At 41.9% G+C, this 27,840-nt stretch overlaps 1 protein-coding gene across 1 annotated transcript in view; it reads left to right on the top strand.

Moving 5' to 3' along the window:
• LOC112219712 (potassium/sodium hyperpolarization-activated cyclic nucleotide-gated channel 1) overlaps window positions 1-27,840 on the top strand; it is a 173,469-nt gene that overhangs the window by 8,674 nt on the left and 136,955 nt on the right. Inside the window, exon 2 of the mRNA XM_024381224.2 lies at window positions 14,525-14,948. Within this exon, the coding sequence (XP_024236992.2) occupies window positions 14,525-14,948 (424 nt within the window). The remainder of the gene's footprint in view (window positions 1-14,524; window positions 14,949-27,840) is intronic.

The raw sequence follows: 27,840 nt of genomic DNA on the forward strand, positions 1-27,840 counted from the left end.
TGTTGTTTGATTGTCAACGACGGTAACTACATCTGAGTGTATGCGAATGGACCCCACCACGGCTTAGCGTAGTCTACAACAGTGGTTCCCAAACTTTTTATAGTCCGTACCCCTTCAAACATTCAACCACCAGCTCCGTACCCCCTCTAGCACCAGGGTCAGCCCACTCTCAAATGTTGCCATCATTGTAAGCCTGCCACACACACACGTTACGATACATTTATTAACTTCTTGGATATAGGGGGCGCTCTTTTAATTTCTGGATAAAAAAACGTGCCCGTTTTATGCGCAATATTTTGTCACGAATAGATGCTCGACTATGCATATAATTGGCAGCTTTGGAAAGAAAACACTCTAAGGTTTCCAAAACTGCAAAGATATTATCTGTGAGTGCCACAGAACTCATGCTACAGGCGAAACCAAGATGAAACTTCAACCAGGAAATGGGCAGAATTTTTGAAGCTCTGTTTCCCATTGTCTCCTTATATGGCTGTGAATGCGCCGGGAATGAGCCTGCCCTTTCTATCGTTTCTCCAAGGTGTCTGCAGCATTGTGACGTATTTGTAGACATATCATTGGAAGATTGGCCATAAGAGACTACATTTACCAGGGGTCCGCCCGGTGTCCTTTGTCTAAATTGGTGCGTAAAGCTGCACGCAGTCATCCAGTGATTGAGAGGAGGCTTTCAACGAATGATATATCATGAAGAGATATGTGAAAAACACCTTGAGGATTGATTCTAAACAACGTTTACCATGTTTCAGTCGATATTATGGAGTTAATTTGGAAAAAAGTTTGGCGTTTTGAAGACTGAATTTTCGGGGTTTTTTGGTAGCCAAACGTGACGCACCAAACGGAGCAATTTCTCCTAAACAAATAATCTTTCAGGAAAAACTGAGCATTTGCCATCTAACTGAGAGTCTCCTCAGTGAAAACATCTGATGTTCTTCAAAGGTAATGATGATGATGATTTTCTGGTTTTTGTGAAAATGTTGCCTGCTGATGCTAATGCTAAATGCTATGCTAAATGCTACACTAGCTGCTACACAAATGCTTGTTTTGCTATGGTTGAGAAGCATATTTTGAAAATCTGAGATGACAGTGTTGTTAACAAAAGGCTAAGCTTGAGAGCTAGCATATTAATTTCATTTCATTTGCGATTTTCATGAATAGTTAACGTTGCGTTATGGTAATGAGCTTGAGGCTGTATTCACGATCCCGGATCCGGGATGGCTCGACGCAAGAAGTTAAACATAAGAATTAGTGTGAGTTTTTGTCACAACCCGGCTCGTGGGAAGTGACAAAGAGCTCTTATAGGACCAGAGCCAGGGCACAAATAATAATATAATAATCAATAATTTTGCTCTTTATTTAGCCATCTTACACATAAAGCCTTATTTGTTCATAAAGAAAAATGTGAATAACTCACCACAGGTCAATGAGAAGGGTGTGCTTGAAAGGATGCACATAACTGCAATGTTGGGTTGTATTGGAGAATCTCAGTCTTAAATCATTTTCCACACACAGTCTGTGCCTGTATTTAGTTTTCATGCTAGTGAGGGCCGAGAATCCACTCTCACATAGGTACTTGGTTGCAAAGGGCATCAGTGTCTTAACCATGCGATTTGTCAAGACAGGATACTCTGAGAGCAGCGCTATCCAGAAATCTGGCAGTGGCTTCTGATTAAATTACATTTTCACAGAACAGCTTGTTGCAATTTCGATGAGGCTCTCTGGTTCAGATATCGGTAGGTGTACTGGAGGCAGGGCATAAAAGGGATAACGAATCCAGTTGTTTGTGTCGTCCATTTTGGGAAAATACCTGCATAATTGCGCAGCCAGCTCACTCAGGTGCTTCGCTATATCACATTTGACATTGTCCATAAGCTTGAGTTCATTTGCACACAAAAAACATGCAATGATGAAAAGACCTGTGCGTTGTCCTTGTTAATGTAGACAGAGAAGAGCTCCAACTTCATAAGCATAGCCTCAATGTTGTCCTGCACATTGAATATAGTTGCGGAGAGTCCCTGTAATCCTAGATTCAGATCATTCAGGTGAGAAAAAACATCACCCAGTTAGGCCAGTCATGTGAAAAACTCATCATCATGCAAGTGGTCAGACAAGTGAAAATTATGGTCAGTAAAGAAAACTTTAAGCTCAACTTTAAGCTTGTCCCTCAATTTAAAAAATTGTGTCATTCTTTGCCCCTTGATAACCAGTGCATTTCTGTATGTTGTAAAAGCATTACATGGTCGCTGCCCATATCATTGCATAATGCAGAAAATACGCGAGAGTTCAGGGGCCTTGCTTTAACCTCTCTGGGATATTCGGGACAGTAGCGTTCCACCCCGCCAACAGCCAGTGAAAGTGCAGGGCGCCAAATTCAAAACAACAAAAATCTCAAAATTAAAATTCCTCAAGCATACAAGTATTTTACACCACATTAAAGATAACATTCTCATTAATCCAGCCACAGTATCTGATTTCAAAAAGGCTTTACAGCGAAAGCACCACAAACGATTATGTTAGGTCACCATCAAGTCACAGAAAAACACAGCCATTTTTCCAGCCAAAGCGAGGAGTCACAAAAAGCAGAAATATAATAAAATTAATCACTAACCTTTGATGATCTTCATCAGATGACACTCATAGGACTTCATGTTACACAATACATGTATGTTTTGTTCGATAAAGTTCATATTTATATCCAAAAGTCTCATTTTACATTGGCGTGTTATGTTCCAAAACATGCAGTGATTTTGCAGAGAGCCACATCAATTTACAGAAATACTCATTATAAATGTTGATGAAAATACATGTGTTATAAATGGAAATATAGATAAACTTCTCCTTAATGCAGCCGCTGTGTCAGATTTTTAAAAAACTTCACGGAAAAAGCATAACCTGAGTACGGCACTCAAAGCCCAAAACAGGCTAAATAAATATCCGCCACGTTGCGCAGTCAAAATTTGTCAGAAGAAGCATTATAAATATTCACTTACCTTTGATGATCGTCATCAGAATACACTCCCAGGAATCCCAGTTCCACAATAAATGTTTGATTTGTTCGATAAAGTTCATAATTTATGTCCAAATAGCTTCTTTTGTTAGGGCGTTTGGTAACAAATCCAAACGCGCGTTCAGGCCCAGCCGAACGTCGGATAGAAAGTTCAAAAAGTTATATTACAGGTCGTAGAAACTTGTCAAACTAAGTATAGAATCAATCTTTAGGATGTTTTGTCATAAATGTTCAATAATGTTCCAACTGGAGAATTCCAATGTCTGTAGGAAAGCAATGGAATGAGAGCTACCTCTCATGTGAATGCGAGGCTGCTGCCAGACCTCTGACTCAATCCCCTCTCATTCGGACCACCTTCACAGTAGAAGCCTGAAACAACGTTCTAAAGAGGGTTGACATCTAGTGGAAGCCTTAGGAAGTGCAAAATATCCCACGGTGTATTTGATAGGGGCTGAGTTGAAAGCCTACAAACATCAGATTTCTTACTTTTTGTTTAGATTCTTTTTCAGTTTTTTGCCCCTCCATATGGTTTCTGTTATACTCAAAGACATCATTCAAACCGTTTTAGAAACTTCTGAGTATTTTCTATCCAAATCTACTAATACTATGCATATGTTAGCAACTGGGACTGAGTAGGAGGCAGTTTATTCTGGGCATGCTTTTCATCCAAAAGTGAAAATGCTGCCCCCTATTCAAAATAAGTTAGTATATCATTCGGAGAATCATAGATGACTCCGTCTTCACTGACGAGTTTCTGCAAATTATTTTTGTTGGCGTTCCTGTATTGGAGATTCAGGAAGAATTTGTTCATTTGTTTCTCCATATTCCATCCAGTTTGCTTTATTTTTGTAATAGATTACATTAGATCATTCTTTAATAAGTTCCTCAAGTTATTTTAGTTTTTCCTCTAAATTATTTTGTATCTCTGTAGTATCGTTTTTATTGCTATCTACCTGTACTATTCGTTTTTCCCTTGTTAGTCTTGTCTCTTAAGCCAGAAGCAGGAAACGTTGTTTCCAGAGTTCACAATCTCATTTTCAAGTCTTTGTTTAAAAAATTACGATATTTTGGAGATTATTTGGTTTTCAAATAACCGAAAGTGAGTGGTTGTAATCTGAATAAAGTGAAAAAGGCCATTCTTGAACATGGGGTGAGACAATAGGCCCTTTTAATATTTTTTTTCTCATATAATTTAAACAGGTCTCTAGGTGTAGGCAAAACCATAAGCAAATAGGTAAACTGATATGACTAAAGAGTTAATCAGGGCAATTCTTCCACAAATAGACAGGTATTTTCATCAAGGACACGTTGTTTGCAGAATCCAGGAACAGGAGGTGGAGTTCCAGAGCTCACAGCTGTGCCTGGGATGGATTGTGACTCCATCTCGTTCCTCACCCTCATCAACGTGTCATTCACCACCTGACTCTCCGCCAATGCCGCCTGACAATCTGCCAATGACGTGACTCTACGCCAATAATTACCGTTAGAGTATTGGAGGATTCTAAATTAATATCTATGGGGCATGTTTCATTTGTCACGTTCTGACCTTAGTTCATTTGTTATGTCTTTGTTTTAGTATGGTCAGGGAGTGAGTTGGGTGGGTTGTCTAAATTTTTTCTATAATTTGGTATTTCTGTGTTCAGCCTAGTATGGTTCTCAATCAGAGGCAGCTGTCAATCGTTGTCCCCGATTGAGAATCATACTTAGGTAGCCTGGTTTCACTTCTGAGTTGTGGTTGTTTGTCGTCCGTGTCAGTGTTTGTTACCACACGGGACTGTTTCGTTTATTCACATTTATTGTTTTGTTCCAGTGTTCTGTTGTGTTTGATTAAACATTATGGACACTTACCACGTTGCGCATTGGTAATATTTTTCCCTTTTAGAGACTGTAATACATGGCATCCAGGTCAGGGTAACCAATAATATACACAAAGCACTAACACTGACTCCCGTTTTTTAAGTGTTCATAGGTCTAGGTATATATATTCCTGGCCATGTCACTTGATTACTACTGTGCCTTTTGTATCTACCTTTCCAATTACTTTTAGAGTTTGGGATGATTTACAAATGTACGCTTTTCATGTCATTTTTCGTTAGGGAAAATCTGGTCTGTCAGAATGTGTAAGAGGCTTTTATTTAATTATAATGCAAGGTTAATAATAATAATAATAATCGTTGGATAACAGATCAGGATCAGATGGGAACTCATTAACAGTGTCTTCTGTCTTCTGTCTGCTTTAAATGCTTTATTATTATTTATTATTATGTTCAGAGTCTGACTGTCATAATAAATGTTGATGCATGTTTATTTTGATCCAAAGCCATGAATGAGTGAGTCACTCAGCTTTATGTACAGTAGGTGCCAAGGCTGTATGACTGCGCCATCAACTTGATTATTTAGCAGACATCACTTGCTGCTTATATTCAGTCAACACAGTCAACACATGTATCTTATCTTATCTTATCATGGAATATAATTTAACATTTTAATTTCTCTTAGAATAGAAAACTTAGTGTAACAACAGTTTTAGTAAATAGTATGCTACAGTCCAGTTACAGCTTCTTATGACCAAGTAAAAATAAAAAATATGTACATTTTTTTAAGGTGTGCGTGCAGGACAGAGGAATGTTCATTCTTACACTATTATTCTAAATTCAATCACCTTCTTCATCCTCATCATTCAGTTCATTGACATTCAATTTTGAAGTTGTGCACAATTATCAGTTTCTATTTGGTTTATATCTCCCATTCGTTTACAGAATTCATTCAGTTCGATGCACATTAGCGCCTTGGGACCCAAAAGCGTAATCAGTGCTCTAACTCCCCCTTGCGCTGGTCTGGAGCTATGAAGCAGTGATGCAGGGTAACCTACTAAACCACAAATGACCTCTGAGTCCCGCAGCATAATCTCAAAACCTTTAATTGAGGAACCAGTTTATAATAGCAATAAGGCACCTCGGGTGTTTGTGATATATGGGCAATATACCACGGCTAAGGGCTGTGTCCTAGCACTCCTTGCCTAAGAACTTAGCCACGGTATATTGGCCATATTCCACACCTCCTCGGGCCGTATTGCTTAATTATACCTACAGTATATCCTGTTTGGTGCAGCAGCAGCACCAGCCTTAATAGGCAGACTGGTTAATGGGAGAAACGAGTTGTCGTATGCAAAATGGCCCCCGTTTGTTTGTTTGTTTATATGACTGAGTTGAGTACATAGACATAACATGATCCTGCCATGATGTACAGCATGAGGCCTATCTGTGGAGGGCAGGATGCCTGTTTTCTCTGGAGTTTGTAGACCAGCTAACAGGCCATGTGGTGCAGGTTGATTCCACATGTGAAAATGCAGCACTGGCACCTGCTTTATGTCATGTAGTATGTTGATAGCTAGGAATAAAATCATAATTTGCTTAGATGATCTGTCTGCAGAGACATAATATAGCCCCAGTTTTAGCACTTCTGGCACAGAAATGTCCATAAATGTAGTATATTGGGCTTGATACTGACAAGGGTCTTTTCCAGTCATATTTGCCTAATTTACATTTTGAAATGCCCCAGACAGGTTCCTACTGTACGTTAGTGATGTGGTGCTTCAAACAAGCTCAATGTGAGAACATTCCACCCTAACTATGGAATGAGATTAGAGACGCGAGATGACCGTTTAGCTGAAGTGCGGACACAGATATTTATAAGGGAAGGATCCAACCACTGGCTTCTGCATCATTTATTTAAACAGATCCATTACAGCCTGCAGAGTGCATCTCCAACCAGGTATGCATCCCAAATGGCACCCTAACCTATATGGTCCACTAGAGCTGGGACGATAAACCAGAAATTACTGACACCGACATTGCCATCCTCTTGCTGAAGGATTTTGCTTACGTCAGTAATTTTTTGCAATGTTTCTACACAATGTTCTGTTTCACTGTCGGCTGCTGACTCTCACTCCTTCTCTCAAATGTGCACACGAAGGAGGGAGAGATGCATTCTGAGAAGCACAAGCTTGACAGTTGCTCAAAATGCTATTGCAGGAAAAATACAATTTTCAAAGCAACTACTGTTATTCTAGTTACAGAGAGGAGAGTCAGAGCTTTCTGTGAGTAAATCATGTATTTCTCTCACCTCATAATATTTAGTTCATGGCACCACTTTACAACCGGAGTAGGCTGTAGGCCTAGTTAATATGGTTTTGATACACCCGCAGAGCCGAGCGCACCATTTGCAGTGAATAAATCAAGCAGGCCTAGCGCTGGAATGTTTTTGCAGGACATTAGCCTACATTTACTGATAGATTAATCAATTAGCCTACATGGCTATATAGCAACAATATAATATTTAGAGTTAGCGATCTAGATAAGTGTTTTGAGTTCCCACTTCCTCAGGTGGTGAATAGTATAACCTATAGGCCAATGTGCACAAAAATACACTTCATAATTCTGAATCCTATTTTGACAGGTTGCACATCAAAATATCAATCATGCATTTCCTGGATATGTTAGATGAAATAGCTTACTTTTTGATCATAGTAACTGTCCATTAAAGCTGCAATATGTCACTTTTGGGCATTCCGACCAAATTCACATAGAAATGTGAGATAGATCTGTTATTCTCATTGAAAGAAAGTCTAAGAAGTGGTAGATCTGTTTTAAATGTTCATAACTTTAGTTTTTGTGTCTTTTACTTTCGGTTTTGTACACCAGCTTCAAACAGCTGAAAATCACATCGTTTTAGATGGCACAATGATTCTCTAAACCATGCATTGCTTGTTTTGTCACAAACTGAAATTAAGCAAACTATTCGAATTTTTGCAAACAGGAAATGGCGGATTAATTTCTGCATATGGCACCTTTTTGTTACATTTGTTGTTATCTAGAAAAATAATTACATTAATCGAGATAAAACTTTATGTCCATATCGCTCGGCTCTAGCACCTCCCCAAAATGATTGATCGTAATTTATCGCAGTTATCATTATCGCTAACATTTTCTAATTTGATTGTGATATGTATAGGTTGCCATTTGGGACGCAACCCCAGACTAGCCGAGAATCTAGTCTTCCCCTTCACTGTAAATTACATACAGGGGAATATATAGTCAAGTTTCTTATTAAATCCCCTCTGAAACAATATGAACAGGAAAAAGTGGGGATGGAAGAAAAATAAAATAAAAACAGATTTGTTTGATAGAAGCACTCGTTTAAGCTCCAAATTGATACTGATACCTCATAATCTCCCTTCATATGTTCCTTGACACGTGTGCATTCATTTTGCCTGACAGAATATTGGTAAGGTTTTTGCTGAGTATTGACTTCCATATCCATTCGATTACATTTTAACTCATGCCATAAAGGCTCTGTCTAGGGATGATGTGTGGGTTTATACATACAGGCATATCATATTCACATACCCACGCCTGGGTCCTTTGGTGCAAACTGATGCAATCCTCTTTGTGTAAATAATACAGCCATATTATCCAGGGATTTTTGTGTCTCTGTGACTCAGTTGATAAGAGCATTGAACATGGTGCTTGTAATGCCAAGCATTACAAGCACCATGTTGTATTCCTGCTGGGATCATATACAGTATACTAATAATATAAGTATTTACTGCACTGTAAGTCACTTTGGATAGAAGTGTCTGCTAAATGGCATGCATTAAGATGGCACCGAAGAGGATGGCTGACTTTTTACATGCTCCTAACCAGCTGTGCAAATTTGTATGTTTTTTAGGCATTGTTTGTAACTTATGTTTTAACTTATTTTGTACATAATGTTTCTGCTACCGAAAATAACTTCTGGAGATCAGAGCAGCGATTATTCACCACAAACTGGATGCTTTTTCCTTTAACAAGTCCGATGAGAAGGATATACTGCTTTCCCGGAAACAGGCCAAAATCCCCATCATTTGCGTGAAGAAAAGACAGAGGAAAAGACAGCGCAGATTGGAGAATCCGTAGGTGAGCGAGTAAACTCCCACTGCCATCCGTTATACTTGCTAACATGCAATCATTGGAATTCAAATTGATGACCTACGATTACGATTATCCTACCAACGGGACATTAAAATCTGTAATAATGACTCTCCTGTTTCACCGATAATATAGAGCTGGTGGATTTTCCATGCACCTGCAGAACAGAGGAGCTACGTCGGGTAAGACGAGGGGTGGGGGTGTGTCTCTTTTTGTCAATAACAGCTGGTGCGCAATGTCTAATATTAAAGAAGTATCGAGGTATTGCTCGCCTGAAGTAGAGTACCTTATGATAAGCTGTAGACCACACTATCTACCAAGACGGTTCTCACATATATTCTCATATATATTGTTTGTAGCGTCTATTTACCACCACAGACCGATGGTGGCACTAAGACTGCACTCAACCAACTCTATTAGGTCAAAAGCAAACAAGAAAATTCTCATCCAGAAGTGGCACTCCTAGTGGCCAGGGACAGGCAAACTTAAATCAGTTTGACCAACTTTTTACCAGCTTGTCACATGTGCAACCAGAGGACAAAAATCTCTAGACCACCTTTACTCCACACACAGAGGCGCATACAAAGCTCTCCCCCGCCCTGCATTTTGCAAATCTGACCATAATTCTATCCTCCTGATTCCTCCTTAAAAGCACAAACTGAAGCAGAAAGTAGCAGTGACTCACTCAATACAGAAGTGGTCAGATGACTCGGATGCTACGCTACAGGACTGTTTCACTAGCACAGACTGGAATATGTTCCGGTATTCATCCAATGGCATTGAGGAGTACACCACCTCAGTCATCAGCTTCATCAATAAGTCCATCGACGACGTCGTCTCCACAGTGACCGTACCTACATATCCCAACAAGAAGTCATGGATTACAGGCAACATCCACATCGAGCTAAAGGCTAGAGCTGCTGCTTTCAAGAAGCGGGCCTCTAATCCGGACGCTTATAAAAAATCCCGCTATGCCCTCGGACGAACCATCAAACAAGCAAAGCGTTAATACAGGATTAAGATTGGCTCTGATGCTCGTTAAATGGGGCAGGGCTTGAAAACTATTACGGACTACAATGGGATACTCAGATGCGAGCTGCCCAGTGACGCAAGCCTACCAGACGAGCTAAATGCCTTTTATGCTCGCTTCGAGGCAAGCAACACTGAAGCATGCACGAGAGCACCCAAATTTCTGGATGACTGTGTGATAACGCTCTCGGTAGCCAATGTGAGCAAGACCTTTAAACAGGTAAACATTCACAAAGCCACGGGTCCAGACAGATTACCAGGACATGTACTCCAAGCATGCACGGACCAACTGGCAAGTGTCTTCACTGACATTTTCAACCTCTACCTGACTGAGTCTGTAATACCTACATGTTTCAAGCAGACCACCGTAGTCCTTGTGCCCAAGGAAGCGAAGGTAACCTGCCTAAACGAGTGCTTTGAAAGGCTGGTCATGGCTCACATCAACAACATCCTACCGGATACCCTAGACCCACTCCAATTCGCATACCATCCCAACAGATCCACAGATGATGCAATCTCAATCGCACTCCACACTGCCCTTTCCCATTTGGACAAAAAGAACATCTACAGTTGAAATCGGAAGTTTACATACACCTTAGCGAAATAAATTTAAACTCAGCTTTTCACAATTCCTGACATTTAATCAGAGTAAAAATTCCCTGCCTTAGGTCAGTTAGGATCAATACTTTGTTTTAAGAATGTGAAATGTCAGAATAATAGTAGAGAGAATAATTTATTTCAGCTTTTATTTCACATTCCCAGTGGGTCAGAAGTTTACATACACTCAATTAGTATTTGGTAGCATTGCCTTTAAATTGTTTAACTTGGGTCAAACGTTTCGGGTAGCCTTCCACAAGCTTCCCGCAATAAGTTCGGTGAATATTGGCCCATTCTTCCTGACAGAGATGGTATAACTGAGTCAGGTTTGTAGGCCACCTTGCTCACACACATTTTTTCAGTTCTGCCCACAGATTTTCTATAGGATTGGGGTCAGGGCTTTGTGATGGACAGCCAATACCTTGACTTTGTTGTCCTTAAGCCATTTTGCCACAACTTTGGAAGTGTGCTTGGGGTCAATGTCCATTTGGAAGACCCATTTGAGACCAAGCTTTAACTTCCTGACTGATGTCTTGAGAAGTTGCTTCAATATATCCACATCATTTTCCTGCCTCATGAAACCATCTATTTTGTGAAGTACACCAGTCCCTCCTGCAGCAAAGCCCACCATCAACATGATGCTGCCACCCCCGTGCTTCACGGTTGGGATGGTGTTCTTCGGCTTGCAAGCCACACCATTTTTCTTCCAAACATGGTCATTTTTCTGCCAAACGATGGTCATTATGGCCAAACAGTTATATTTTTGTTTCATCAGACCAGAGGACATTTCTCCAAAAAGTCCAATCTTTGTCCTCATGTGCAGTTGCAAACCATAGTCTGGCGTTTTTTATGGCGGTTTTGTAGCAGTGGCTTCTTCCTTGCTGAGCGGCCTTTCAGGTTATGTCGATATAGGACTCGTTTTACTGTGTATATAAACTGCTCAAAAAAATAAAGGGAACACTAAAATGACACATCCTAGATCTGAATGAATGAAATATTCTTATTAAGTACTTTTTTCTTTACATAGTTGAATGTGCTGACAACAAAATCACACAAAAATTATCAATGGAAATCAAATTTATCAACTCATGGAGGTCTGGATTAGAAAGTCACACTCAACATTAAAGTGGAAAAGCACACTACAGGCTGATCCAACTTTGATGTAATGTCCTTAAAACAAGTCAAAATAAGGCTCAGTAGTGTGTGTGGCCTCCACGTGCCTGTATGACCTCCCTATAATGCCTGGGCATGCTCCTGATGAGGTGGTGGATGGTCTCCTGGGGGATCTCCTCCCAGACCTGGACTAAAGCATCCGCCAACTCCTGGACAGTCTGTGGTGGATGGAGCGAGACATAATGTCCCAGATGTGCTCAATTGGAGTCAGGTCTGGGGAACGGGCGAGCCAGTCCATAGCATCAATGCCTTCCTCTTGCAGGAACTGCTGACACACTCCAGCCACATGAAGTCTAGAATTGTCTTGCATTAGGAGGAACCCAGGGCCAACCGCACCAGCATATGGTCTCACAAGGGGTCTGAGGATCTCATCTCGGTACCTAATGGCAGTCAGGCCACCTCTGGCGAGCACATGGAGGGCTCTGCGGCCCCCCAAAGAAATGCCACCCCACACCATGACTGACCCACCGCCAAACCGGTCATGCTGGAGGATGTTGCAGGCAGCAGAACGTTCTCCACGGCGTCTCCAGACTGTCATGTCTGTCACATGTGCTCAGTGTGAACCTGCTTTCATCTGTGAAGAGTACAGGGCGCCAGTGGCGGATTTTCCAATCTTGGTGTTCTCTGGCAAATGCCAAACGTCCGACACGGTGTTGGGCTGTAAAGCACAACCCCCACCTGTGGACGTCCGGCCCTGATACCACCCTCATGGAGTCTGTTTCTGACCATTTGAGCAGACGCATGCACATGTGTGGCCTGCTGGAGGTAATTTTGCAGGGCTCTGGCAGTGCTCCTCCTGCTCCTCCTTGCACAAAGGCGGAGGTAGCGGTCCTGCTGCTGGTTTGTTGCCCTCCTACGGCCTCCTCCACGTCTCCTGATGTACTGGCCTGTCTCCTAGTAGCGCCTCCATGCTCTGGACACTACGCTGACAGACACAGCAAACCTTCTTGCCACAGCTCGCATTGATGTTCCATCCTGGATGAGCTGCACTACCTGAGCCACTTGTGTGGGTTGTAGACTCCACTCTTTCTCGTGCTACGACTAGAGTGAAAGCACCGCCAGCATTCAAAAGTGACCAAAACATCAGCCAGGAAGCATAGGAACTGGGAAGTGGTCTGGTCACCACCTGCAGAACCACTCCTTTATTGGGGGTGTCTTGCTAATTGCCTATAATTTCCACCTGTTGTCTATTCCATTTGCACAACAGCATGTGAAATGTATTGTCAATCAGTGTTGCTTCCTAAGTGGACAGTTTGATTTCACAGAAGTGTGATTGACTTGGAGTTCCATTGTGTTGTTTAAGTGTTCCCTTTATTTTTTTGAGCAGTGTAGATACTTTTGTACCTATTTCCTCCAGCTTCTTCACAAGGTCCTTTGCTGTTGTTCTGGGTTTGATTTGCACTTTTCACCCCAAAGTATGTTAATCTCTAGGAGACAGAAAGCGTCTCCTTCCTGAGTGGTATGATGGCTGCGTGGTCCTATGGTGTTTATACTTGCGTACTATTGTTTGTGCAGATGAACGTGAGGCATTTGGAAATTGCTCCCAAGGATGAATCAGACTTGTGGAGGTCTACAATTCTTTTTCTGAGGTCAATGATTTCTTTCGATTTTCCCATTATGTCAAGCAAAGAGGCACTGAGTTTGAAGGTAGGCCTTGAAATACATCCACAGGTACACCTCCAATTGGCTCAAATTATGTCAATTAGCCTATAAGAAGCTTCTAAAGCCATTACATAATTTTCTGGAATTTTCCAAGCTGTTTAAAGGCACAGTCAACTTAGCGTATGTAAACTTCTGACCCACTGGAATTGTGATACAGTGAATTATAAGTGAAATAATCTGTCTGTAAACAATTGTTGGAAAAATGACTAGTGTCATGCACAAAGTAGATGTCCGAACCGACTTGCCAAAAATACAGTTTGTTAACAAGAAAATTGTGGAGTGGTTGAAAAGTGAGTTTTAATGACTCCAATCTAAGTGTATATAAATGTTATGTGTCTATTCCCAGTACATCACTGTGGCCAAGCTTCCTGCCATCCGTGACCTATATCATAGGCGGTGTCAAAGGAAAGCCCATAAAATTGTTAGAGACTTTAGTCACCCAAGTCATAAACTGTTTTTTTCTGCTTCCGTACGGCAAGCGGTACCGGGCGCCAAGTCTTGGACCAAAAGGCTCCTTAACAGCTTCTTCCCCCAAGACTGCTGAACAATTAATGAAATGGCCACCAGACTATTTACATTGACCCCCCCTCCCTTCATTTGTTTTGTACACTGCTGCTACTCACTGTTTATTGTCTATGCATAGTCACTTCACCTTTACCTACATGTACCAATTACCTCAACTTACCTCTACCCCCGCACACAACTTTTTACTTTAGTTTATTTGGTAAATATTTTCTTAACTCTTCAAGAACTGCACTGTTGGTTAAGGGCTTGTAAGTCAGCATTTCACGGTAAGGTCTACATGCATGGCGCATGTGACAAATAAAGTTTTGATTTGATTTGGTTAAAGTTCTGACATGCTGTCTGTTTGTTCTAGGTTTAATTCTTTGTATGTGTACCGTTCATATGTAAAGCTGTATTTTGACATGTTATGTGTCTATTCTAGATTCTGAAACCATAGTTTTTTTTTTTACACATTCTCTATTTGTTGTAGATTTTATTGGAACAATCCCCTCTATGTGTACTGTACTTAAAGCCATATTATTTGATGACCCATTTCTGTCTGTTTTAGGTTCTACTGGGACTTGGTAATGCTGGTCATGATGATGGGGAACCTGATCATCATTCCTGTAGGAATAACCTTCTTCTCGGAGCAGACCACCACCACCTGGCTAATATTCAACGTGGCATCAGACACCATCTTCCTCGTGGATCTGGTCATGAACTTCCGCACGGGGATCGTCAACGAGGAGAACTCCGAGATCATCCTGGACCCCAAGGTCATCAAGATGAACTACCTGAAGAGCTGGTTTGTGGTCGACTTCCTCTCGTCCATACCAGTGGATTATATATTTCTAATAGTGGAAAAAGGGTTTGACTCAGAGGTGTACAAGACGGCGAGGGCGCTGAGGATCGTTAGGTTTACTAAGATTCTGTCTCTTCTGAGGCTGCTGAGACTTTCCCGACTCATCAGATACATACATCAGTGGGAAGAGGTAAGTTATATGTGGTGATAGAGTGTGTGTGTGCGTGTGTGTGTGTGTATGAGGCTGATTGCCACAGCTCTGACTTCTGACATTTAGGTGAATGTGAGGATGAATGCAAGTCATTCTTGGACATCGGAGTTTAGATATGGGGTAATGAAGTTTAAACAGAGGGAGGTAAAGAGAGAGAAAGAGAAGAGAGATAGAGGAGTACAGAGAGAGAGAGGGAGACAGAGGGAGAGGAAAAGAAAAAGGAGAGAGGAGAAAGAGAGATAACCCTCCTATGGTGTCATTTCACTCTTCTGTGAGTCACTCATTCCATTTACCCAGCTAGCATTGCTCTCCCTTTTATACCTTTATTTCACTGATTGATCGATTGATCAACATGAATGTGCAAAATGTTCAAAATATGTTAACTTGCCGGATATCAGATCTGATTTGATGCTCCAATAGTGAAGTTTGAAAAAGCCGGAGATTCTATGGGAATAGGCTTTGTTATGCTTTATGTACAGACATTATTGCATTTCCAACCTCTCTTGCACCATGGGCAAGTATCAATGATTCCTGTGCTTACTACACAAATAGCCCAACTAGTGTCATTACATTGGATTACAAATGTAGCCTAATGTTGCGTTTAATTACATTTGCCGTTGCATTGGATCCTATATTTAATGTTGTATTAGATGGAGATAAGATTTAATCAGACTACATGATTGAATATTTTGTCTGTCAAGACAAAGGCTAAGCTTGACAGAACAATCTAATATTACTTGATTCTGCATGCTGCATTGATGATTTCATGTATAGAGTCTAATGCTCCTGTAGCTCCTGCTGCTCTGCATCTCCCTATGTGTCACTCAGTTTTCCTCTGCAGTCGACATTTGCATTTTGGTAAATTAGTAGATGCTCTTATCCAGAGCAGCTTATAGAATTGAGTGGATACATGTTCATATTTTTTTCATACAGGTCCCCCGTGGGAATCTATGCTACAACCCTGGTGTTGCAAGGGCCATGCTCTACCAACTGAGCCACACGGGACCCCTCTTCCTGTTTTCCTTGCAGCTGTTTACTCCACAATGACAGAACTATTTTCCTTCCCTTCACAATGAAGAGTTGAAAACTCATAACACGATCATTTTGTTACAATAAGGTACAGCTGTCCCCACTGCTCTCATGCCCCCACTGTACAACTTCCCCAGTTCCCAGCATAATGCTGTAATATTGCTGTACAGCAGAGATACTGTAATATATTTTAAATTACTATTTTCCTTACTGTAAAACATATTACAGCATCTCCACTGTAAATTTACAGGGATTATGTAATGTTTTACAGTAAGCAAAATAGTACTGTGAAATACACTAATCAATATAATCAAAAGTATGTGGACACGCCTTCAAATTAGTGGATTCGGCTATTTCAACCCCACCCGTTGCTGACAGGTATATAAAATTGAGCACACAGCCATGCAATCTCCATCCGAAAACATTGACAGTAGAATGGCCCGTACTTAAGAGCTAAGTGACTTTCAATATGGCACCGTCAAAGGATGCCACCTTTCCAACAAGTCACTTTTCTGCCCTGCTAGATCTGCCCTGGTCAACTGTAAGTGCTTTTAATGTGAAGTGGAGCAACAGCGGCTCAGCCGCGAAGTGGCAGGCCACACATGATCACAGAACGCGTAGCGTGTAAAAATTGTCTGCCCTTGGTTGCAACTCTCACTCCGAGTTCCAAACTGCCTCTGGAAGCAACGTCAGCACAAGAACTGTTCGTCAGGAGCTTCGAGCTTTGAAATGAAGCACTCAATTCTAAAATCACCATGCACAATGCCAAGTGTCGGATGGAGTGGTGCAAAGCTTGCCGCCATTGGACTCTGGAGCAGCGGTAACACGTTCGTTCTCTGGAGTGATGAATTACACTTCAGCATCTGGATTTGGCAGATCCCATGAAAATGCTACCTGCCCGAATGCACTGTGCCAACTGTAAAGTTTGGTGGAGGAGGAATAATGGTCTGAGGCTGTTTTTTATGGTTTGGGCTAGACCTCTTAGTTCCAGTGAAGGGAAATGTTAACGCTAAAGCATACAATGAAATTCTAGACGATTTTGTGTTTCCAACTTTGTGACAACAGTTTGGGGAAGGCCCTTTCCTGTTTTAACATGATAATGTCCCCATGCACAAAGCAAGGTCCATACAGAAATGGTTTGACGAAATCGATGTGGAAGAACTTGACTGGCGTGCACAGAGCTCTGACCTCAACCCAATCAAACACCTTTGGGATGAATTGGAACACTGACTGCAAGCCAGGACTAATTGCCCAACATCAGTGCCAAACCTCACTAATGCTCTTGTGGATGATTGGAAGCAAGTCCCCACAGCAATGTTCCAACATCTAGTGGAAATCCTTCCCCGAATAGTGGAGGCTGTTACAGCAGCAAAGGGGGAACCAACTCGATAGTAATGCCCATGATCTTAGAATGAGATGTTCAATGAGCAGGTGTCCACATACTTTTGGTCATGTAGTGTATATTAAAGCATCTCTGCAACATTATAGTATTATAGTATTAAGACGGCAACTCTGGTGCCAGGATAATGCTGTATATGTACAGTGAAGTTCTACCTGAAATATAAATGTAATAAAAACAATACTTTTGTACATAAAATAAAAATTGCAAAGGTGGTAACAACATTAACAACAGAATTGACAATAGAAGTAACAACAGTTAACACATACTGTATGTAACCATATAAGAGCATCATTACAACACTTACTGCAACCACATCATTTGACCATGGCAAAGTGACTGGCAATAATGGCAGAATATAAACAGTGTAGTTATTCACTCCGCAAGACAATAAAACAAGCTACACATCAGTATAGAGATAAAGTGGTTTGCAGATGACACAACAGTAGTAGGCTTGATTACCAATGATAACGAGACAGCCTACAGGGAGGAGGTGAGGGCTCTGGGATTGTGGTGCCTGGAAAACAACCTCTCACTCAACGTCAACAAAACAAAGGAGATGATCGTGGACTTCAGGAAACAGCAGAGGGAGCATGCCCCTATCCACATCGACGGGACCGAAGTGGAGAAGGTGGAAAGCTTCGAGTTCCATGGTGTATACATCACTGACAACCTGAAATGGACCACCCACACAGACAGTGTGGTTAAGAAGGCGCAACAAAGCCTCTTCAACCTCAGGAGGCTAAAGAAATTTGGCTTGTCACCTAAAACACTCACAGATTTTTACAAATGCACAATTGAAAGCATCATCTCTGGCTGTATCACCACCTGGTACGGCAACTGCACTGGCCGCAACCGCAAGGCTCTCTAGAGGGTGGTGTGGTTTGCCCAACGCATTACCGGGGGCAAACTAACTGCCCCCCAGGACACCTACAGCACACGATGTCACAGGAAGGCCAAAAAGATCATCAAGGACATCAACCACCTGAGCCACTGCCTGTTCACACCACTATCATTCAGAAGGCGAGGTCAGTACAGGTGCATCAAAACTGGGACCGAGAGACTAAAAAACAGCTTCTATCGCAAGGCCATCAGACTGTTAAACAGCCATCACTGGCACATTAGAGGCTGCTGCCCATAGTCATAGACTAGGAATCACTGGCCACTTTAAGGAATAGAACACTAGTCACAAATAATGTTTACATATCTGGCATTACTCATCTCATATGTACTGTATGTACTGTACAGTATGTAATGTTTTCTAATCTATTCTAAGGTATCTTAGTCACTTAATGTTAACATAACTGGCATTATTCATCTTATGTGTATATACTGTTTTCTATACTATTCTACTGTATCTTAGTCTATGTATTACTCATCTCATGTGTATATACTGTTTTCTATACTATTCTACTGTATCTTAGTCTATGTATTACTCATCTCATGTGTATATACTGTTTTCTATACTATTCTACTGTATCTTAGTCTATGTATTACTCATCTCATGTGTATATACTGTTTTCTATACTATTCTACTGTATCTTAGTCTATGTATTACTCATCTCATGTGTATATACTGTTTTCTATACTATTCTACTGTATCTTAGTCTATGTATTACTCATCTCATGTGTATATACTGTTTTCTATACTATTCTACTGTATCTTAGTCTATGTATTACTCATCTCATGTGAATATACTGTTTTCTATACTATTCTACTGTATCTTAGTCTATGTATTACTCATCTCATGTGTATATAGCTAGAATCACAAGCATTTCGCTACACCCGCAATAACATCTGCTAATAATGTGTATTTGACCAATGAAATTTGATTACATTTTATTTAAAAATGATATTGTGTGCCTGTGTGTGTGGGGTGTGGGGGAGAGAGACACAAAGAGATAGAGGGAGTTAAAATTGGGATTGGGTACAATGCTAGATCTATGATCAGGGGCAACTCTATTTGGGGTAAGGGGGTTAAGAGGCAGTGAAACACACAACAGCACAGTTTGGGCAGGAGAGAGAAGTCAGCGCAGCATCAGGTTTCCTCCGTAACAATCTTCCTCAGTTCTGATTTGTCAGCTCTTCACACCCATAGGACAAGCATGGAAAAATAAAGAATATAATGAGAGACAGAGTGCACCAGGGCTTACTCGGTTGCTAAAAAATCGAGCTGTTGTGTGTGTGTGTGTGTGTGTGTGTGTGTGTGTGTGTGTGTGTGTGTGTGTGTGCTCATTTACCACACTTGAAGTCTTAATTCAAACTCAGTGGGCTCTTGGAAGAATGTGGCAATGTAGAGGGCCACCTTGTCATTCACAATGTCCAATCCACAGGGCTCATCATCTTGGGTTGATTTGAACCAGGAATCTTTACAGGCATACATTATATCCAATATAGTTTATGAAATTAATTTAAAAAAATATTGCTATAGCGTCCACAATAACACAGATGATTTTACCAGACTCACAACATTTTCTTTTCTTTCTGTGCCACCAAACGTTTGCATACTACTAGTAAAGTCAACACGTTTAGTTAATACTGTAACATTATGGAACAATGTTTATATTAAACAAATGGTTAGTGGGAAGAGTCTATGTGGACACTCTTGGTCTGTAAAACAATGATGTATGTCTCGCAGCTGAGAGCCGAGTGAACCAAATAGTGATGGGAAGCTCGGCTCTTTTTACTGACTCTGATCTGTTCATCTTGTTCAGTCAAAAGAACACATCTTTCGACTCATTTCATTCATTCGAGTCAGTAATGCCCAGAGCATGTACCTGCAAACGATGAACTGAAAACTGGAATGAGTCATTATACAACAATCCTCTCGTTCACATGTTGTTAACAATAGGGGGCTTATTGGAGCTGAGACTGTATACTTTAAACAATGTACATTTGTTGATTGCTAGGCATACAAATACAAATATTTCTTGATACATTTGAAATGAGATATAGTTGTGGCCGGACTAGATTGTGAATGACTCTTTGTGAATGAATGAATGCATTGCTATTTTTTGAACAACTCTTTTTACTGAGTTGAGAGTCATGATTTGTTTTTCTGAGTGACTTGTTCATGTAGTCCTTAATTTGACCCGCTAGTGCTGGCCGCAATGAGTCCTACAGTAGGATTAATACAGCTCAGCAGCTCCAGAGACTTTCTCCGACCACCAGTGTTTTACTGTTGAGAGAACAGAAAAGTTTTTACAGTGCCCCTCTCTCTGAGGCAGACCTTTTAACGTTTGGTTTATTCTGCCTGGACTGCCAGATGGGTGGGATTTACTCTTCTATTGGTCCATAAACCAGGCAAGCTCAATAAAGCAGTCCAGCTACTGCAGACCTGCAGGCACAAACTGTAGCACCTGTGCCGTTGCCAAAGTCTAATCTCTGGTTCATCTCTGGCACAGGCCGATATGTATAATCTCTGGTTCATCTCTGGCACAGGCCGATATGTATAATCTCTGGTTCATCTCTGGCACAGGCCGATATGTATAATCTCTGGTTCATCTCTGGCACACAGGCCTCTGATATGTATAATCTCTGGTTCATCTCTGGCACAGGCCGATATGTATAATCTCTGGTTCATCTCTGGGCACAGGCCGATATGTATAATCTCTGGTTCATCTCTGGCACAGGCCGATATGTATAATCTCTGGTTCATCTCTGGCACAGGCCGATATGTATAATCTCTGGTTCATCTCTGGCACAGGCCGATATGTATAATAATCTCTGGTTCATCTCTGGCACAGGCCGATATGTATAATCTCTGGTTCATCTCTGGCACAGGCCGATATGTATAATCTCTGGTTCATCTCTGGCACAGGCCGATATGTATAATCTCTGGTTCATCTCTGGCACAGGCCGATATGTATAATCTCTCCCATCGCTGGCTGCATGCTTTTGGGCATACTAAATATTTTCTTGGGAGCCAACACACATGTTAGTCCACACATCCAGTTTGCACAGCTGTGCCTGGCATAGGAACAACGTGTCATGGTAAAGAAAGTTAGATGGTTGATAACACAAACATAATACAAAACTGCAGTGACAGGAAATCTGTATGATCTGTCACAATAGCAATAGAAACAGGATGGATACTGCTTACTGCAGTATCTCTCTCTCTCTCTCTCATAGTTATTTCAGTGTAACGAAACCGTGAGTGAAAGAAAGTGACACACAGTATCCAAACCCTATATGCAGCTGGTCAGTGAGAGGGAAAGGCAGTGGGCACTCAGTTAGTCACACACCAAACTGTTGCATTACCAGTACTATAGTACATTATCACAGGGGAGGGACAAACACAGTCCTCTGCTGTCATAATGTCCCTAACGCTGCAGTCCATCATTAAATTAGCCCTTTCTGTTGAATAAGGGAGATCTGCTGCGGCTGCAGCTGGATTCCACTGCTGCCAGGACCTACTGCAGTCTGGAGCAGCTGTCTCCAGCATTCCTGACATTCCTTCAGCCTGGCTCAGCCTGGCTTCAGGCATTTAAATCAGTGCCTCCCCCTTCCTTCAGTCCCCTCCTTCATTCCTGACATTCCTTCAGCCTGGCTCAGCCTGGCTTCAGGCATTTAAATCAGTGCCTCCCCCTTCCTTCAGTCCCCTCCTTCATTCCTGACATTCCTTCAGCCTGGCTCAGCCTGGCTTCAGGCATTTAAATCAGTGCCTCCCCCTTCCTTCAGTCCCCTCCTTCCCTATTGTTAGGTTCTTAATTTTCAGAGTAAATAACTCACAGACACTAGAGAAGTTTTAACCAAGTTCTGCCCAAAGGTTCTGTACAGCTATAATCAGACAACACAACATTTGTCCCATCCAGATATTTATATCCCACTTAAGACACTCCTCCTTCTCTCCAATCCTTACATTTTATGGCTCTACAGGAAGCTAATAAAGAGGGTAACAGGATACCAAACATTTATCTCTTTAGAGACTCTGTCCTCACCTGAAACCTCAACTTTCATCAATACACAGATGTCCATCTGTCTTTCCTGTATCAACACGTCACTCTCCTCTCCTCCATCAAACACATTCCAGAGCCTTCTGTCTTTCTACAGAGAACCTTTAACTTTCTCCTTTGATTCTATGCTTCTTCTCTATCATTTATTTAATATCTCAATGTTCAAAATGGCGAACCCAACACTATGCTGTCACAGACCGAGACAGTCACAGCTCTTCCATCAGTCCCCTTCCTCCCTCTGAAGTCAGAGATAGTGACATCCCTTCCATCAGTCCCCTCCCTCCACTGTCATAGACAGAGACAGTGGCATCTCTTCCACCAGTCCCCTCCCTCCCTCTGCGGTCAGAGACAAAGTGGCATCTCTTCCATCAGCATTTCAAGGATCCACTGTAAAAAAAAGTTTGCTCAACAAAAATGTTGCCTGCTACCCAAACTCCTTACTCCGGCTAAGCACTATGCCAAGCCCACCGACGTTAATTTCTTCTCAGCACGATTTCTAGAACGCAAAAACATTCTAACTGTCCTCAGAAACCAATGTTTTTCATTTCACCTTTATTTAATTAGGCAAGTCAGTTAAGAACAAATTCATATTTACAATGATGGCCTAGGAACACTGGGTTAATAACTGCCTTGTTCAGGGGCAGAATGACAGATTTTTACCTTGTCAGGTGTAGACCTTAGAGTGAAATACTTACATACAAGTCCTTAACCAACAGTGCAGTTTTAAGAAAATGCCACCCCAAAAAAAGTATGGCATAAAAATAACAAATAATTAGCGGGGGTACCGGTACAGAGTCAATGTGCGGGGGCACCGGTGTCGAGGTAATATGTAATATGTACCCACTCTATACCATCTACTGCCTATGCTGTTCGGCCATCGCTCGCTCATCCATATATTTATATGTACATATTCTTATTCATTCCTTTACACTTGTGTGTAAAAGGTAGTTGTTGTGAAATTGTTAGATAACTTGTTAGATATTACTGCATGGTCGGAACTAGAAGCACAATTTTGCTACACTCGCATTAACATCTGCTAACCATGTGTATGTGACCAATAAAATGTCATTTGATTTGATATTATGATATGCTGTAGACCACACTACCTACCGAGAGAGTTCTCATCTGTATTCTTCGTAGCTGTTTACCTACCACCTCAGTCAGAGGTTGGCACTAAGATAGCATTGAATGAGCTGCATTCCGCCATAAGCAAACAAGAAAACGCTCACCCAGAGGCGGCGCTCCTAGTAGCTGGGGACTTTAATGTAGGGAAACTTAAATCAGTTTAACCAAATTTCTGTCGGCATGTTAAATGTGCAACCAGAGGGAAAAGAACTCTGGACCAACTATACTCCACACACACAGACGCATATAAAGCTCTCCCTCGCCTTCCATTTGGCAAATCTGACCATAATTCCATCCTCCTGATTCCTGCTTACAAGCAAAAATTTAAGCAGGAAGCACCAGTGACTAGATCAATAAAAAAGTGGTCAGATGAAGCAGATGCTAAGCTACAGGACTGTTTTGCTAGCACTGACTGGAATATGTTCCGAGATTCCTCCAATCGCAGTGAGGAGTACACCACATTGGCTTCATCAATAAGTGTATTGATGACATCATCCCCACGGTGACTGTACGTACATACCCCAACCATAAGCCATGAATTACAGGCAGCATCCGCACCGAGCTAAAGGATAAAGCTGCCGGTTTCAAGGAGCAGGACTCTAATCCGGAAGTTTATAAGAAATCCTGCTCTGCCCTCCGATCAAGCATCAAACAAGAAAAGTGTCAATACAGGACTAAGATCGAGTCATACTACACCGGCTCTGATGCTCGTCGGATGTGGCAGGGCTTGCAAACCATTACAGACTACAAAGGGAAGCACTGCCGAGAGCTGCCCAATGACACGAGCCTACCAGATGAGCGAAACTACTTCTATGCTCGCTTCGAGGCAAATAACACTGAAACATGCATGAGAGCACCAGCTGTACCGAAAGATTGTGTGATCACGCTCTCCGCAGCCGATGTGAGTAAGACCATTAGACATGTCAACATTCACAAGGCCAGACGGATTACCAGGACGTGTACTGCGAGCATGCGCTGACCAACTGGCAAGTGTCTTCACTGACATTTTTAACCTCTTTCTGTCAGAGTGTGTAATACCAACATGTTTTAAGCAGACCACCTGTACCGAAGAACACTAAGGTAACCTGCCTAAATGACTACCGACCCGTAGCACACACATCTGTAGCCATGAAGTGCTTTGAAAGACTGGTCATGGCTCACATCAACACCATTATCCCAGAAACCCTAGACCCACTCCTATTTGCATACCGCCCCAACATATCTACAGATAATGCAATCTCTATTGCACTCCACACTGCCCTTTCCCACTTGGACAAAAGGAACACCTATGTGAGAATGCTATTCTTTGACTCAGCTCAGCGTTCAACACCATAGTGCCCACAAAGCTCATCAATAAGCTCAGAACCCTGGGACTAAGCACCTCCCTCTGCAACTGGAACCTGGACTTCCTGCCTGGTCGCCCCCAGGTGGTAAAGGATAGGTAGCAACACATCCGCCAAGCTGATCCTCAACACAGAGGCCCCTTAGCGGTGCGTGCTCAGCCCCCTCCTATGCATAGTCACTTTAATAGCTCTACCTACATGTACATAATACCTCAACTAACCGGTGCCCCCTCACATTGACTCTGCACCCCCCTGTATATATTGTTATTTTTTACTGTTGCTCTTTAATTACGTGTTACTTTTATCTCTTATTCTTACCATATTGTTTTGAAACTGCACTGTTGGTTAGTGGCTCATAAGTAAGCATTTCACTGTAAGGTCTACACCTGTTGTATTCGGTGCAAGTGACTAATACAATTGAATTTGATTTTATCTGCTTCTGTTCTGTGGGTGGCACTGTGTGCTCTTTTCGAAGGATGGGTCCCAGTCTCTCTGTGGCCATGGGATCATTAAATAGTACCCGCAAAACAACAGTCTCAACGTCAACAGTGTAGAGGGGACTCCGGGATGCTGGCATTCTAGGCAGAGTTCCTCTATCCGGTGTATGTGTTTTTTTGCCCATCTTAATCTTTTTTTGGCCAGTCTGAGATAGGGTTTTTTCTTAGCAACTGCCTAGGAGGCCTGCATCCCAGAGTCACCTCTTCATTGTTGACGTTGAGACTGCCGTTTTGAGGGTACTATTTATTTAAGCTGCCAGTTGAGGAATTGTGAAGCGTCTGTTTCTCAAACTAGACACGCTAATGTACTTGTCCTCTTGCTCAGTTGTGCACCGGGGCCTCCCAGTCCTCTTTCTATTCTGGTTAGTGCCAGTTTGTGCTGTTCTGTGAAGGGATTAGTACACATCGAGTACGAGATCTTCCGTTTCTTGGCAATTTCTCACATGGAATAGCCTTCATTTCTCAGAACGAGAATAGACTGATGAGTTTCAAAAGAAAGGTCTTTGTTTCTGGCCATTTTGAGCCTGCAATCGAACCCACAAATGATGACGCTCCAGATACTCAACTAGTCTAAAGAAGGCCAGTTTTATTGCTTCTTTAATCAGGACAACAGTTTTCAGCTGTGCTAACATAATTGCAAAAAGGTTTTCTAAAGATCAATTAGCCTTTTAAAATGGTAATCTTGTATAAGCTAACAATGTGCCATTGGAACACAGGAGTGATGGTTGCTGATAATGGGCCTCTGTACACCTATGTAGATATTCCATAAAAAATCTGCCGTTTCCAGCTACAATACTCATTTCCAACATTAGCAATGTCTACACTGTATTTCTGATCAATTTCATGTTATTTTAATCAACCAACATTTATCTTTTCTTTAAAAAACAAGGACATTTCTAAGTGACCCCAAACTTTTGAACGGTAGTGTGTGTGTATGTTTATAGATATATATATTTCCCCCCAAAATATATGGGGATTGGAAATGATGCAGACAATTACACTGATGGAAGCAACAATCTACCCTCAATGTTAAAACTGATCCACCCCCTAAAATTAAAATAACCTCTTGCCCTCAGAGTGGAGGGACCGATAACTTATGTGGCCTGTTTGTGTCTTGGCATTACAACCACAGTAGAAGTTGGCAAGACAGTAGCCAACAAACTGATCTGGGACCAAACTATGATTCAAAAGGACTCTAGCTACAGTAGACGTATCCCCATTTCTGTGTCCAAAAGCTTCGAGCTTCTACTTTAAAAAAATCCCAAATCCAACTCTCTCACTGTTGCCGCTTGTTATAGACCCCCTCAGCCCCCAGCTGTGCCCTGGACACCATATGTGAATTCATTGCCCCCCATTTATCTTCAGAGTTCGTACTGTTAGGTGACCTAAACTGGGATATGCTTAGCACCCCGGCCATCCTACAATCTAAACTAGATCCCCCCAATCTCAGCCAAATTATCAAGGAACCTACCAGGTACAACCCTAAATCCGGGCACCCTCATAGATATCATCCTGACTAACCTGCCCTCTAAATACACCTTTGCTGTCTTCAACCAGGATCTCAGCGATCACTGCCTCATTGCCTGCGTCCGTAATGGGTCTGCGGTCAAACGACCACCCCTCATCACTGTCAAACGCTCCCTAAAACACTTCAGCGAGCAGGCCTTTCTAATCGACCAGGCCTGGGTATCCTGGAAGGATTTTGAACTCATAACATCAGTAGAGGATGCCTGGTTATTCATTAAAAGTGCTTTCCTCACCATCTGAAATAAGCATTCCCCATTCAAAAAATGTATAACTAAGAACAGATATAGCCCTTGGTTCTCTCGAGACTCACTCGTGACTAAAACATCCTGTGGCGTACAGCATTAGCATCGAATAGCCCTCGCAATATGCAACTTTTCAGGGATGTTAGGAACCAATGTAAACAGCCAGTTAGGAAAGCAAAGGCTAGCTTTTCTAAACAGAAATGTGCATCCTGTAGCACAAACTCCAAAAAGTTTCAGGACACTGTAAAGTCCATGGAGAATAAGAGCACCTCCTAGGAAACACTGTCAACACCAATAAATCCACGATAATCAAGAATTTCAATAAGCATTTTTACACGGCTGGCCTTGCTTTCCTCCTTGCTACCCCTACCCTGCACCTCAGCCACGCTCAAGTTCCTAAACAATATCATAACCGGCATTGATACATTCTTATCGGCAGACTCAATAGCTTTGGTTTCTCAAATGACTGCCTCACCTGGTTCACCAACTACTTCTCAGATAGAGATTAGTGTGTCAAATCGTAGGGCCTGTTGTTCGTACCTCTGGCAGTCTCTATGGGGGTCCCACAGGGTTAAATTCTCAGGCCGGTTCTTTTTTCTGTGTATATCAATGATGTCGCTTTTGCAGCTGGTGATTCTCTGATGCACCTCTACGCAGATGACACCATTCTGTATACATATGGCCCTTCTTTGGACACTGTGTTAACAAACCTCCAAACAATATTTCTGTGGCCTCCAACTGCTTTTAAATGCT

This window comes from Oncorhynchus tshawytscha, linkage group LG20 (genome assembly GCF_018296145.1).
Source record: "Oncorhynchus tshawytscha isolate Ot180627B linkage group LG20, Otsh_v2.0, whole genome shotgun sequence".
NCBI lineage: Eukaryota > Metazoa > Chordata > Actinopteri > Salmoniformes > Salmonidae > Oncorhynchus > Oncorhynchus tshawytscha.